The sequence below is a fragment of the Phaenicophaeus curvirostris genome, chromosome 21 (genome assembly GCF_032191515.1).
Source record: "Phaenicophaeus curvirostris isolate KB17595 chromosome 21, BPBGC_Pcur_1.0, whole genome shotgun sequence".
In the NCBI taxonomy this organism is placed as follows: domain Eukaryota; kingdom Metazoa; phylum Chordata; class Aves; order Cuculiformes; family Cuculidae; genus Phaenicophaeus; species Phaenicophaeus curvirostris.
In genome coordinates this window covers 6,422,553-6,435,181 of record NC_091412.1, presented here as the reverse complement: position 1 = coordinate 6,435,181, position 12,629 = coordinate 6,422,553, and the positions used below count along the sequence as shown (strand labels likewise).

The following is a 12,629-nucleotide window of genomic DNA, read 5'->3' as shown; positions in this document are numbered from 1 at the left end:
CCTCAAAGCGAACCAAACAGGCGAGAACATGCATGGGGCTGCTGCGCCCGCAGCTGCCAGCGCCACAGGGGCAACCTGCGCATGCAGGGCACACGTTATCAGTAATTAAACCTTGCGATGCTAGTGATCGTAGAATCATTGAATAGTTTGAGTTGGAAGGGACCTTAAAGATCATCTAGTTCCAATCCCCTTGCCATGGGCAGGGACACCTCCCCCTGGATCGGGCTGCCCATCCAACCTGGCCTTGATCCTAGCAACCGGAGACGCTAGTCCCACTCCACCCTAAGTATGATTTGGGCTACTACTATATTGAAAAGTGCTGACACCTCTCTTTGGGGCTGCTTCTAAGACCAAATCATCATTTTTGCTTCCTTGATAAAATTAGTTCTACAAAGTTTGTGAGAAGTCATGCCTTCGTACCACCCCTAACCCCAATCCTGGTGAGTTACATTCCAAGTGGGCATTAAAAACTCATAACAAAGCAGAGGAAAAAAATAAAAAAATAAAAAAAAAAAGCAAACTCAAAGCAGTGAGGATATGGAGCCTTTAAAAAAATAAAAATAAAATAAAAAGTCCAGTCAATCAAACCAGCCAGCAAGAGCAGCAATTTCTCAGTGGACATTGATATTAAACATGGACCACCCAGGCTTTTTCTGTCTCTCTCTCATTAGCACTGTAGTAAACCCCGATTAATTTGTTATGCATCTTTAAGAACTAGTTGATAAAAATTATGTCTTGTGAAATCGGCAAATAGTCTGCAAAGTGAAATAAGAACAGAAATTAATAGATTAAACTGAAAAGATAAGTCCCAGAAATTAAAAAAAAAAAAGACACAGAAAGGGAGTGATTGCAGTTAAAAAAAAAAAAGGCTACGTACTGAGATGTAAAGGCCTAGAGGAGAAAACAACGTGATGGGAGAAGATAGAGCAGTCGCCAGAGTGATTGCGTGTGTCTCGCCCATGGAGCAAGGGGCTGTTCCCGTGGGCAGGAGCCGCGGGAGCAGCCGCTGCGGCCGGGACCGGGATGGAGACGCAAACAGGTGTAGTGTGACACTGTCACCTCGTTTGACGTGAGTCACAGTGAATACCACCAGGATTCAGATGGGTATCCCATTTTGGCTTTGTAAAAGAAGTAAATCAGCAGTGTAACCCGAGGTGGAAGGGGAATAACGCCTGCCAGCAGGTGAAGGGGCACAGCAGAGCCCCGCGGGACGGGGACCCCTCTGGGCTGCTCCACCACAGCACAAGCACCAGGGGAGGAGAACAGGCTTCACCATGCAGCTGTACTGCAGCAAAAAGCCCTGCCAGGTCACCTCGAGAACAATCCATAGGAAGCCAGCGGTATGTTTATATGCATGGATATTTATACATCGACGTGGCTGCAACACCACCACTGGTCAGGTACCACGGAGCTGGGAGGCAGCTCTCGGGCACACTGCACTGCCTGGGATGCTCCTGCAGAATAGGCTGAGTATTTTTCTTTCCAAACCATGAGCATTTGGGCATGACAAATTACTAGAAAAGCAGATCTTAGATTTCTCTCCATCAGGTTCGCACGTGCTCCTCTCTCACGCTCCAAGCCACAGCCATAACATGGGCCCCACAGGTACTTTTGCAAGTGTCAAAACATGCAAGCGGGAGGGTTGGGGGGCTAGGGCTCTTTTGAGGAGGAGGACTACGTGCTGGAACCACACCTGAGCTACTCGTCCCAGGGCACCGATCACCCTTCCCGAGCATCCTACTTGATTTTCTTCCCACCGGTCTCTGGAGGAGCAGTGAGGGCTGCATGAGCCCTGTGCTGCAGGACATTCCCTGAGCTGCAGATGAGCCCTGTGCTGCAGGACGAGCCCTGTGCCATAGGATGCAGCTCCCTCCAGCTGAGAGGGGTGAAAAGAGAATGGGGAGAGCCATGCAGGCATCTGAGAGATGGCACGACACAATCATAGATGACAGCACACCTCCACCCTCATCTGCTGCTCCAGACCTGCTCCTGAAGCACTCCCATGCCATCCTGAGCTGTGCTCCCAAGGTACAAGGCTCTCTGCCCCAGCACTTCTCCCTCCACACGCTTGGCTTCATCGAGGGGAACAGCCCATCCTGCTGACAGGTACCAAATCCCTTGTGTTGTGCTCACGCACCCCATACCACTCTGATGGGTTGTGCGGCTACAGACTAGAGTCTCAAGCCATCTGAGAAAAACAGCCTCACAACTCTACTAACAGTTCCGACTGCTGTTCAGGAATATATTATCTGAGTGGGAATGGAGCAAACAACATGAGCAGGGAAATCCAAGCAAGGTGATGAGCATCTCCCATTTACTGCCCCACTCCCCAAGGCACAACTGGTACCTTCAGTGAGATGCACCTGCTTTTCAGTGGTGACAAACCACTTTGGTTTTGTTGCGTGTATTCAATCTCTGCAAGAGACTGAAAATAACCCGCAAATAACTGGAAGGCCTGTTTTAAAAAACGAGGCCCTTAATAAAAGTATGTATAATGCAGGCTAGAGTCAAACAGCACCTCTGCTGTCAGCTGGCAGACACGTTCACTTCAGACATGTTTGTAATTACAGTCATCTAAGCTCTGCCGATTTTCATCATTTAACTTATCAAAGGTGTCTCTCATTTAGCTGTCGTACGAATCAGCTGGTACAAGGAGTCATGAGGACCTGGGAGGAAAGAGTGAGACACGCAAACGCCTTCTGAAGCCTCTTCCCTATATCCAGCTGCTAACAGATCCAACCTTGCCAGTCTAGACTTCTGTCTGTTGGCTCCAGCAGAGCCATCGCTGCCAGTGGCGATGCCACCTGCAGGGGCAGCTGCCTTGTCCCCACCAGCAGTCTGGTCACCCACGCTGCCTTCCCTCCCTGCCCACGGCTCCACTCTGAGCCCTCACATCTGATTTGTTTTGGACCTGGCTCAGTTTGGGAGAGTGGCAGCACATGTGGAAAAGGGACAGATGAGTTCAAAGTAGAGCCCTTGCATTTACGAAATTCAGCAGCTGGAAAAAAACCCACCCCTAGCAGCCCTGCTTCCTTGGGTGTTTGTTATTAGTCCTGCAAAAGCCAGCTCCACAGGAACTACTGTCCCAAGGACATGGTTCATCTTATAGATGGTAATAATACGTAAGCTTCCAATGCGTTATTTCAATCTAATGACCCAGTGCCAAGCACAAGGCAGTGCCTTCTCCCCAAAAAGCTACAGGCAGAGCCGAGCATCTCTCCACATCCTCACCCATCCTAAAGGACCTTCCTGTGAGGGTGTTTGGGTTTCCTCCCCGACCCAGTCCCGCCGCGGCGGCAGTTGGAAGTCACGCTAAAGAAAGGGGGCAAGCAAACTGAAGCCAAACCGAAGCATCAACACATGGCTAGAAACCACTTCCATGAAGGACACTGGAGATATTGATAAAAGAACACTGGAAGGCTGCCCTTTTCACTCCAAGACTACACTTGCAATGAATATACACTTACCGCAGAATAGCATGGAAACGTGTGTGCGAGTCTGTGTGCCTGTGTGTGTCTGTCTATAATATATATGAGAGGAAAAAAACATGAAAGGGAGGGTAATAGCCCTTAAATTGTCTCTGTTGCTTTATGTTTTAATTTAACAAGTTTGTTTTCAAATAACCAGTACCAATTCACACGTTACTAAAAATGTATTTAGAATATGTATATAGAAATATCTATTTTAAAATAGCAAAAAAAATTGTTGTTGTGTGAGATGCTCCCTGCAGACTTGCCTGTCTCAGCTTGCAGCTCTGGATTTAGAAAATAAAGGAAAAAAAAAAAAAGAAGGAAAGAGGGGAAAAGAAAGTAAATCTGCAAATGAAATGTACGTACCTGGGAACTGATAGCTGTAACTTGGGGCAAATCCAGGATATCCTCGGCCATACGTTGCAACAAAATTCGGATAACCTTGATCACAGAAACATAAAAAAAAGAGAGAGAGAGAAAGAAAGAGAAGTTTGAAGATTAAAAAAAGGCCTTTTGTTTTTAAATACAATGCCAAATGGCACAGAGGATGGGCGAGACTTGATTTTACAGCAGATATCAAACCCCCAAGATTTATTCTGCTCATGCAAAACTGCAGAAAAGTTTCATTATTATCTTGAATAGAAACATTGAGAGCTGGGCGGCTTTCCTGCTCACTCGCCTGCCTGGCTTTGTGCAGGAGACCTGTCACTCAGGTAATTAACATGCACTTTGGTATCTGAAGTCCAAGGACTGTGCATACTTGTTAGCTGGAAGAGTAAATGCCAAATGCTAAGGCTAAACACATAACACAGGTTTGCTCTGACATTTGGAGAGCTTACAATGAATGTACTTTGCTTCAGAGCTATTGACAGTTGGAGATTAAGGTAGTAGTAATTCTTTATCCTGGGAGTGTGAAGGACAACAGTTAACACATCAAAGAGTTGGAGGCAGCAGCAATGAGCCAGGGAGTCAAAGAGCTTTAAAATTTTCAGGAAAGTAAAACCCAGCTATGAGAACCACTTCCTAAAGCCATTGCTGAGATGCTGCCGGAATGCATTCAAACTCAGGCAGCTTTTGAAGTTTTATTATGAGGAAACTACCACTCGAGAGAATTTTGTTAATAAAGATGCTTAAATAAACGCATTAAGTCGTGACTCTGCCTACTCTAACACTGGTATGGCCGAAGCCACAAGCTGTCCTGTACACTAAGGAGAACTCCTAAAATTGTAACCTCTCTTCCAATCCTCAGCATCCCCTTGCTCAGTTTTCTTAAAAACAGGAATTATCCTTTGCAGTTCCAGTCCAATAAATGCTGCGTAACGTTCCCGCTGACGGTGTCAGCCCAGACTCCTCCAGTCTCCAGGAAAGATCTCTCCAGATCAAGAAACCACCATGAAAAGTTTGACCTCACTCTGTCTGGTCACTGGAAATCTCAGCAGTGATGACAGCAGCAGCTGGGCTGGACCCTGAGACCAGCTTTGGCAGCAGACTGGTTCTTCTGGAGGTTTCCTATCTCTGCTTTCATTTATTGCTTGATATATTCACACATCACACGGTTATTTTTCTGCTGCAGCAAGTCCCTCCATTTCTGACTAGATTCATATATACATAGTATACATATATACATATTATAACGTAATATTAATCATAATCTAAAACTGGAAGATAAAAATGCTTGGATGAATTTTGATTATAGGATTAAGCAGTGCTGGGGGAAAGCAGCTCTGCGATCCCAGGACAGCACGCCGTGGCTTTCAGCAGTATGTACACACCACTTAGCCCTTGCGTATTTATTTCACAGCTCAACAGCTGGATTCCCTTAGAAATTAATCACCTCTGTCATTAAATCAGATCTTTCAGAGTTAAGCTTTACAAACCTTTTTTCTGGTTTTTTTTTTTTTAAAACAACGATATTGATAAATGGATTGTTTGCTAAGTAAGTAGCGCCATTAACGCTGATGCGGGCTCCACCATGAAAAATCACTCTGCAGTGTCCGACCGCAGCCTCTCTCCTTGCCAAGTGTTAAAAAATAAGTTTTATCCCGGTTTGAACAACTCTGAAGCAGATCCGTCAGCTCATGTTTAGCCTGGAGAAGAGGAGGCTGAGGGGAGACCTCATTGCTCTCTACAACTACTTCAAAGGAGGTTGTGGAGAGGAGGGAGCTGGGCTCTTCTCCCAAGCGACAGGGGACAGGACGAGAGGGAATGGCCTCAAGCTCCACCAGGGGAGGTTCAGGCTGGACATCAGGAAAAAATATTTCACAGAAAGGGTCCTTGGGCACTGGCGGAGGCTGCCCAGGGAGGGGGTTTTGAGTCACCTTCCCTGGAGGGGTTTAAGGGATGGGTGGATGAGGTGCTGAGGGGCATGGTTTAGTGATTGATAGGAATGGTTGGACTCGATGATCCGATGGATCTTTTCCAACCTGGTGATTCTATGATTCTATGACTGTTGGGGCTGCAGGGGACCAGCGTGCTGGGCAGTGCCTGAGGGCTGCAGTGCAGTCCCCATCACCCTGGTCAGACTGACCCAGCAGTGGAAGCAGCTGCCAGCATGCCACTGGTGTTTTTGGAGCTGAGCATCATGGTGTAGGATGCCATCTGCTCCGCTGCCCTGCCCTGGGATGCTCTGCAGGGTCCTGCTGTGGTGCATTTGCCTCCCAATCCTGGGCAGCACGTGGCAGCAGTCCAGCTTCCCCAGCCAAACCTGGCTGTGCCTGACGGCACTGGCAATACTGCTTGGGGGACTCTCGCCTGCATCGCCAGCGCTTAACGCTCTCTAGGTCAGGCAGATGAAATCATAAATTTATAATACAACATTACTTCAATTTTCCTCTTCATTTACTGCTGCAGTGCCCAGCTCTGCTCTAACGAGTCAAAGCCCGATCCACGCAGGGGAAATTGCCTGGCTGAATATCAATAGCGCATTAACACCATGCCCATGTGGATGCTTCATCAAGCCAAATTATGGCCACGCTGACCTACCCACCATTTCCATTAGATGCCATTCTCATCCTGCATTGGGCATCAAACAGTTTATTTGCTTCAGTAGTCCTGGGGAATGATCAATCTCTCTAATTATCTCTTGTTGCTAAGTTGTTTTTTTTTTCTTGAGCAAGTTTTGCCTGGATTACCTCAGAAGTGAGATCCTCCTGTCTGTGGAAGCTCAACTCAAACCAACAACCAAAACTGCTTTCATATCACCAGTTCCACCTGCCTGACACCAAGACAGCAGGTCAAATGTACCTGGCCTGCAGGTTGGCTGAACTTCCAGTCTCCGTGCTGGAGCCCTACAGAGCCGCATCTTGCTGGATACTCTCTGGGCAGTGCTGGCACATGAAATGAGACCAACAGCACTGGCAACCACGGCACAAGCACAAAGTCACTGGAAAGGGAGGAGACCCCAGCCAGATTCCTGACTCCCCTCCATCCCACCAGCGTGTCCAGAGGGAGAGACAGCTTCTCTGCTCCAAAAGGGGAAATGTCCACAACCACTGAACCAGATTACGGACACATCTTTTCAATTTTGGATTTGGTGATCTGAGATGGACAAAGCTCACGGTTCACGTGTGGGAACACTGAGCACGCCAAGGCCTGGGGGCCTCTGCAAAATTAATTCAAATGCTCCAATAAATGCAAGAAAGTTATTGTCCCCTAGTGTTGCTCAGACCAAGGAACACCAGGTCCTTTGCAAGGGAAGGCATGATCCTCCTGCCAAAGCTGCAACAAGCGCTCAGGGCGCTCCTCAAAAAAACTGTGCTGTGACCTTGGCATAAGCACCTGCAGCATGAGGGAATGCGAACCAAAAATCAACTCCTACAGAGGGGTGGTCCCACACTAGGGAGCAGCTACGTAGAACACACACAACTGCTGTAGAGGTTTCTCCCTTGGTCCGACAAAGCTGACCTATCTCCTGTTTCAAGAGAATCAAAGAACTAAGCTAAAGCCGGCTGCAGCCACGTTCACCACTGACGGCTCAGCGGGTGCTGCTGTAGGAGCCCGGTGGCGTCCTGCAAGTCGTGCAGCCTCCTGGGCAGCCTGTGCGAACGAAGGACTCCTCTTCCTCAATCCGGCCTCAGAGGCAGCTGCTACTCCATTAAGCAGTGCCTGATGGAAAAAAGGAATGACTTTCTTTGAAGGGCACAAGCTTCTTTTATGCATGAGTTCAGCCTACCTAGATTGACTGTGTGCAGTAATGCAGAGCCCCACTCTGCCTGGTGCGGCGATAGCAGCTGCCTGTTAAGAGACTTTTGGAAATCTGCTCTTCAGATCAGACATCATTTTAGCAGTCGGGGGCTATGGGGTTTATGGGCTGAGTGCTCCTGTCTCTGGAGGAGTTTGAAAGTTAAAAAGAGCCCAACTTTAATATTAAACCCCAGCAAGCTTAAGATGCTCATTGCCAGAAGAAATGAGTGTTGCAGGGTCTCAGCTCAGGTCGAGCAGTGTGACAGTCACCTCCAGGACCACGGCAATGGCAGCTGCGACGTCCCAGACACAGGGCAGACAGAGATGACCTCCTGTTAATGTTAACCAAGCTCCTTGGTTGCTTTCTTCTCTACTCTCTTTTTTTCTGAAGTTTTCAGGTACAGAACTGATTGGAGGGCAAAAAGCTGTGGGGCAATGCAGTGACCCCATACATCCTTGGGTGATGGGGCTCCTTTTGTGCACCAGGACAGAGGCGAGGCTTCTGAGTGCACAGCAATCTTCTTGGCCACCCAGCCGCTCCCTATCCCCTGCAGATGTGTGTGTCACCTGCTGGGGGGACATGGTGCCTGATCATGAGCATCCACAGGGCTGGGCAGCAGCTCCTCCTGCCAGGGAGAGAGACCACGCTCCAGCCTACTCTTTATCCAGAGTGGCTAATTAATGTTCCTGATTGAAACCGTGCACGTCCCATCAGCACACAGAGCCTGAGGCAGCCCAGAAACAGTCCTGGCAAAAGGCTCAGCTTGTCCGCGCTTTTGGAGTCAAAAAAATCCTTTCAGAAGAACACTTTAATTTTGTTCCAATCAACCAAATCATCACAGAAGCGGCTGCCTACGCACCTTTAGACCCCGGCTGCTGCAGGCTCCTTGGGGAGGCTGTGATTAATGAAAAAGACCAACTTCCTTAATAGCTTTGGAGGGAGTCACTCTCCCCTCTTTCCTTTGGGTTGTCTCGTGTATTTGCTCCTCTGATTCCCTTCTCTGCCCATGAGTGGCATCTGGAGAAGGTGACCTTGAACAAGGGCTCCTGGAAACAGGTATAAAAAGCCTTCAAGAGCAGCCCAAATTGCTGTGTTTCAGTCCAGCTAGGTATCTAAAAGGAGGAATGGGATAGGGCTGACACTGGCCTCCTGAGATCTCAGCAAAACGCTCAGCTACTGCAGACACTGCCTCCAGCAATACATTATTTTGTGCGCTTCATCATCTGATGGGTTAATTACACCCTTCTCTCTGCAGGGATGGGGCTTGGGAAGGAGAGACTCGGGCTCCCTGCTGAGCTGCTGTCCACCAACCCCCTTGAAGCCAACCCATACAGGCAGCCTTTGAAAATGGGGATTTATAATGGCCATCCAGACAGCTTTTCTCTCGTGTGTTGCCGTTTCCTTGTTTAGCATTTAATTATTTAACACGGTGCCACTGTAGCAAGCAGGAACTTGGAAAAATGGAAAAAAAAACCTGCTAGAGCAGATAATGAAGCACCTGGCCTTCAACACGAATCAATCATTAATTCCGAGCAAGTCACACTCCTTTGAAAGCTAATAAGAGCACGTTGCTAGACCGGCCGGAGCGGGGCCGGTCAGGGTGACCTGACCCACCCCACCACAGCAGGATGGGGATTTGCCAACAGGCATCCGCGGCGCTTGCTTTGCGCAGACTCAGATCCGCTTGTTGAGGGCTTCTTCCATGACTACTTGCAGCTTGAAATGATCTTTTTCCAGAGAGATAGCCCTGGTGGGAATAACTCACACTGCACCCGAGGGCTGAATTTTCCCTTTGGGTCACTGGAGTGGACCCTGGCTCCATTCACTCTGGCTGCAAGGAGAAAGAGGGAGGCAGCTCTGCCTGTGGGAAGCAGAAGGATGCTGCTCTGGGTCTTTCTGCCCAGCCTGGGTCCTGAGCTCTCTCCTCCAGCTGCTGTGTGGGACTGGCACCTCCTCCAGCACCCAAGAGCGGCAAAGAGAAACAAGAAAAATAAAGTACATGCACTCGAGCACACTGGGAATACACAGGTAATGATATCACGGACTGACTAGAAGAAGATAAATACTTTAACCATAAAATGTAATTTCCAAACACTGTGGGGCAGGGCGGCGGTGGAGTGTGGGGACAGAGAAATAGATGATCAGCTGAAATAACTGAATTACGCATCCCAGAAATGGATTGTTCCAGCCACACGAACAGAAGTATTATTAATTCAGAGATAAAGCAAACATGGCAGGAAAGTTTAGCCTATCAAATCAAGCAGTGCCTGAAGTCAGACAGCTCAGTGCAACAGCCCGATACTCATAGGAGCTGAGTTCTCTGACTTGATGCCCACTCCCAGAGCCTGGGGGTCCTCCAGTGTCTCAGCCTGTGGACCTGCTCAGCAGAGTTCAGGACAACTGAGCAGCAGCCCTCGAGGCTGTTTTTTTTGCTCAGCCTCTGAAGTCACCTAAACCCAGGACAGAAAATCCAAAGCACTCCAGGGAGACCATGTGCCAGGGATGCTAGGCTGGAAAAGTCTCGTTTCTGCCTGGGAACACCTCCAGATTCCCTCTCGTTCATGCATGCTTTACAGACATAGCAGGTGACAACCGAGGCAAGGTTCAGTGATACAAAGGGAGTAGAAAGTTGAAAACACATGGGGTTTTACAAAAATACATTGGCAATGGAATAGCAGCATTTTGGCTTAGTAAATTCAAGGACAGAGTACCAAGAGATTGTCATGTTATATAGAAAGAACTATCTAAGCAGAAACAAATGAGAACCAATTATAACTAAATAGACCTCATGCACAAATAGAATTTTGCCATTAAATATCATTTATCCCATTTAATTAGTATTTTCTGGACACAATTCTCTGGACTAAAGTACTGTTACATCTCCTTGAAACTTGTAATTATTGTTGCGACCTATACTGTTAGGCTTCTCCCTGTTTTCTCCGTCTTGCATGCCATTTAACAACCGGCAAGATTTTCAATTATCTATGCTGAACTGTCAAAGATACCTTTAAAAGAAGGGGAATAATGTGTGACTCAATTCCTCTAAAAAAGGGGAGAGATCATTTTTAGTCAGAATGAACACACTGCATCTTTCATCATTCTATTTTTGCGAGTAAAAGTAAAACAGGCTATTAAAAACATCCATTTAAATGCAAATTTTTATATTCCAAGAAAGGGGGGGCTGGTGAGGGAGGGGGGAGTTAATCATTTACCACAGACAGGATCCTTCTCCCCACTTCACCCCTGCTGAAGTTTTAGACTCGCACCCACACAAGTGCAGGGATTTGCCCACCCTTATGGTTTAAGCGTTCAGAAATCAGGGAGATGACACGGGAGCCGCCAGCTCCAGGAGACGTGTGGTGGCTACGGCACTTACCCAACATTCCCATCCCTAGCATAAAAGCGTCCATGGTATACGGTAATCCACGTGCCCTTCCTCTCGTCCCTGGTGGAAACATCACTTCTTTAGGTTGTGCTTTCTTACATTCTACCTATTGAGCAGAAACATGTACAAATGAGATGCAAATGAATTCCATGTAAATGTCAAATGCAGAACTGATCTACTTAAGGGGGGGAGTTTTATTTTTAGCATTTGCCTCCCCACACCGCCTCCCCCTCAAAGGTGAACTTTAAGAGTAGCGTAAACGGATTGAAAAGAGCAAACGTGTATGTCTCTTTAAACACACATAGCAAACCCCCACTGTAAAGATGACAGAAATGCTGATTTAAGAAGTTGTCGCATTCCTGAAAGGAAAACCTGTGCTGCGTTCACTCTCAATGGTACTCGCGGGTGTGGAATGAATGGAGGGAGGTCTCCAGCACAGCTCTATTGCAATCGATAACAGAAAATGACTCTCGGTGATCATTACAAAAAGCTCCTTTTAAAATAGGAATAAAGAATCAATATTTCTACCCAGCAGAAAATTTCTGTAAACCCTATTAATAAATGATCTGCATTCTTTCACTTCCCGTTATTCCCGCTGCCTTCTGAAGTGCCTTAATGCCACCTGAACCCTGTTGTGAGTCTCCACCAACATCCTGGGAGAGGTGGTGACCCGACTCAGCCTGGGGCAGGATATGCAGGACCTTCAGCTGCACCACTGGGTGCTGCTTCTCAGCCTCTTTTTGGATGGGAAAAAGAAGAAATAAAGCACTTTTCTGTGCTCTCCAGCTCCAGCATTGCTGACAGCCCCTGCCCCACCAACAGACTGTCCCATGCTCCCCTTGGCACTGGTGCTATTGCCGCACCAGTAAGCTGGTGGGGAGCTAACCAGAGTTATCCCAACCCATTTCCACGGCTCCACATCTCAGTCTCTGCTTTGAGCAACAGGAAAATGTGCAGAGTTGCAATGCAGCCTTGCATGGGGTGCAGAGAAAACCCAAGCCACTGCCTGCCCCAGCTGTACAGTTTGCATGAGAATCGCTGGTCTAAGGGTTGGCTTCAAGCAGGGTCCTGTCTCCTACATCACCTCCACCGTTCACACAAGCAGTCAGAGGTGGGTGTGCGCCCCGTGCGGAAGCAGGCGGCTACCCTGGTAAACCCTGGGACGTAGGATAATACGGCTAAATGCCTCAGAGCCTAACAGCCCGATCAGTGACGGCATGTTCATTGTCTTATAGAAACCAACTGCCTGTTCCTAGGCAACCTGATCAGCGAAAATTTCAGGTTTATACAATTTTCATTTAGGTAACATAAAGGTTAACTGACTGTACTGTGAGTATTTTAAACAAAGCCACCTACTCCTACCTTTCTGCTCCAAACCTCCACAAACCACATTTACTTTGCTTGCCTGCAGCACTTCCCAAGCCTCCAGTGCTTAGACACTGACAACGCTGCCAAAACACGTGCTTCTTGTAAACAGGCTGCCCCAACCCAGTGAAGTTTGGAGTGAAATTCTTCTGGAGTTAAACTTTTGCTACTCTTCTACCAAGAAGTGTTACGGTCCTTGAAGGAGGCAGGAGGAGAAGGACAGAGT

General features: G+C 47.8%; 1 protein-coding gene across 24 annotated transcripts in view; it reads right to left on the bottom strand.

The window, feature by feature from the left end:
• Positions 1-12,629, bottom strand: part of MSI2 (musashi RNA binding protein 2) — a 250,360-nt gene that overhangs the window by 36,394 nt on the left and 201,337 nt on the right. For all 24 annotated transcript variants that reach the window (XR_011338955.1, XR_011338956.1, XR_011338959.1 and 21 more), the window contains exons 9-10: positions 11,030-11,144; positions 3,837-3,911 (exon numbers count right to left, since the gene is read on the bottom strand). Coding sequence is in view for 18 of the 24 variants with exons in the window: in XM_069874417.1 (XP_069730518.1) it covers positions 3,837-3,911; positions 11,030-11,144 (190 nt within the window). In the remaining 6 variants the exon portion in view is untranslated. The remainder of the gene's footprint in view (positions 1-3,836; positions 3,912-11,029; positions 11,145-12,629) is intronic.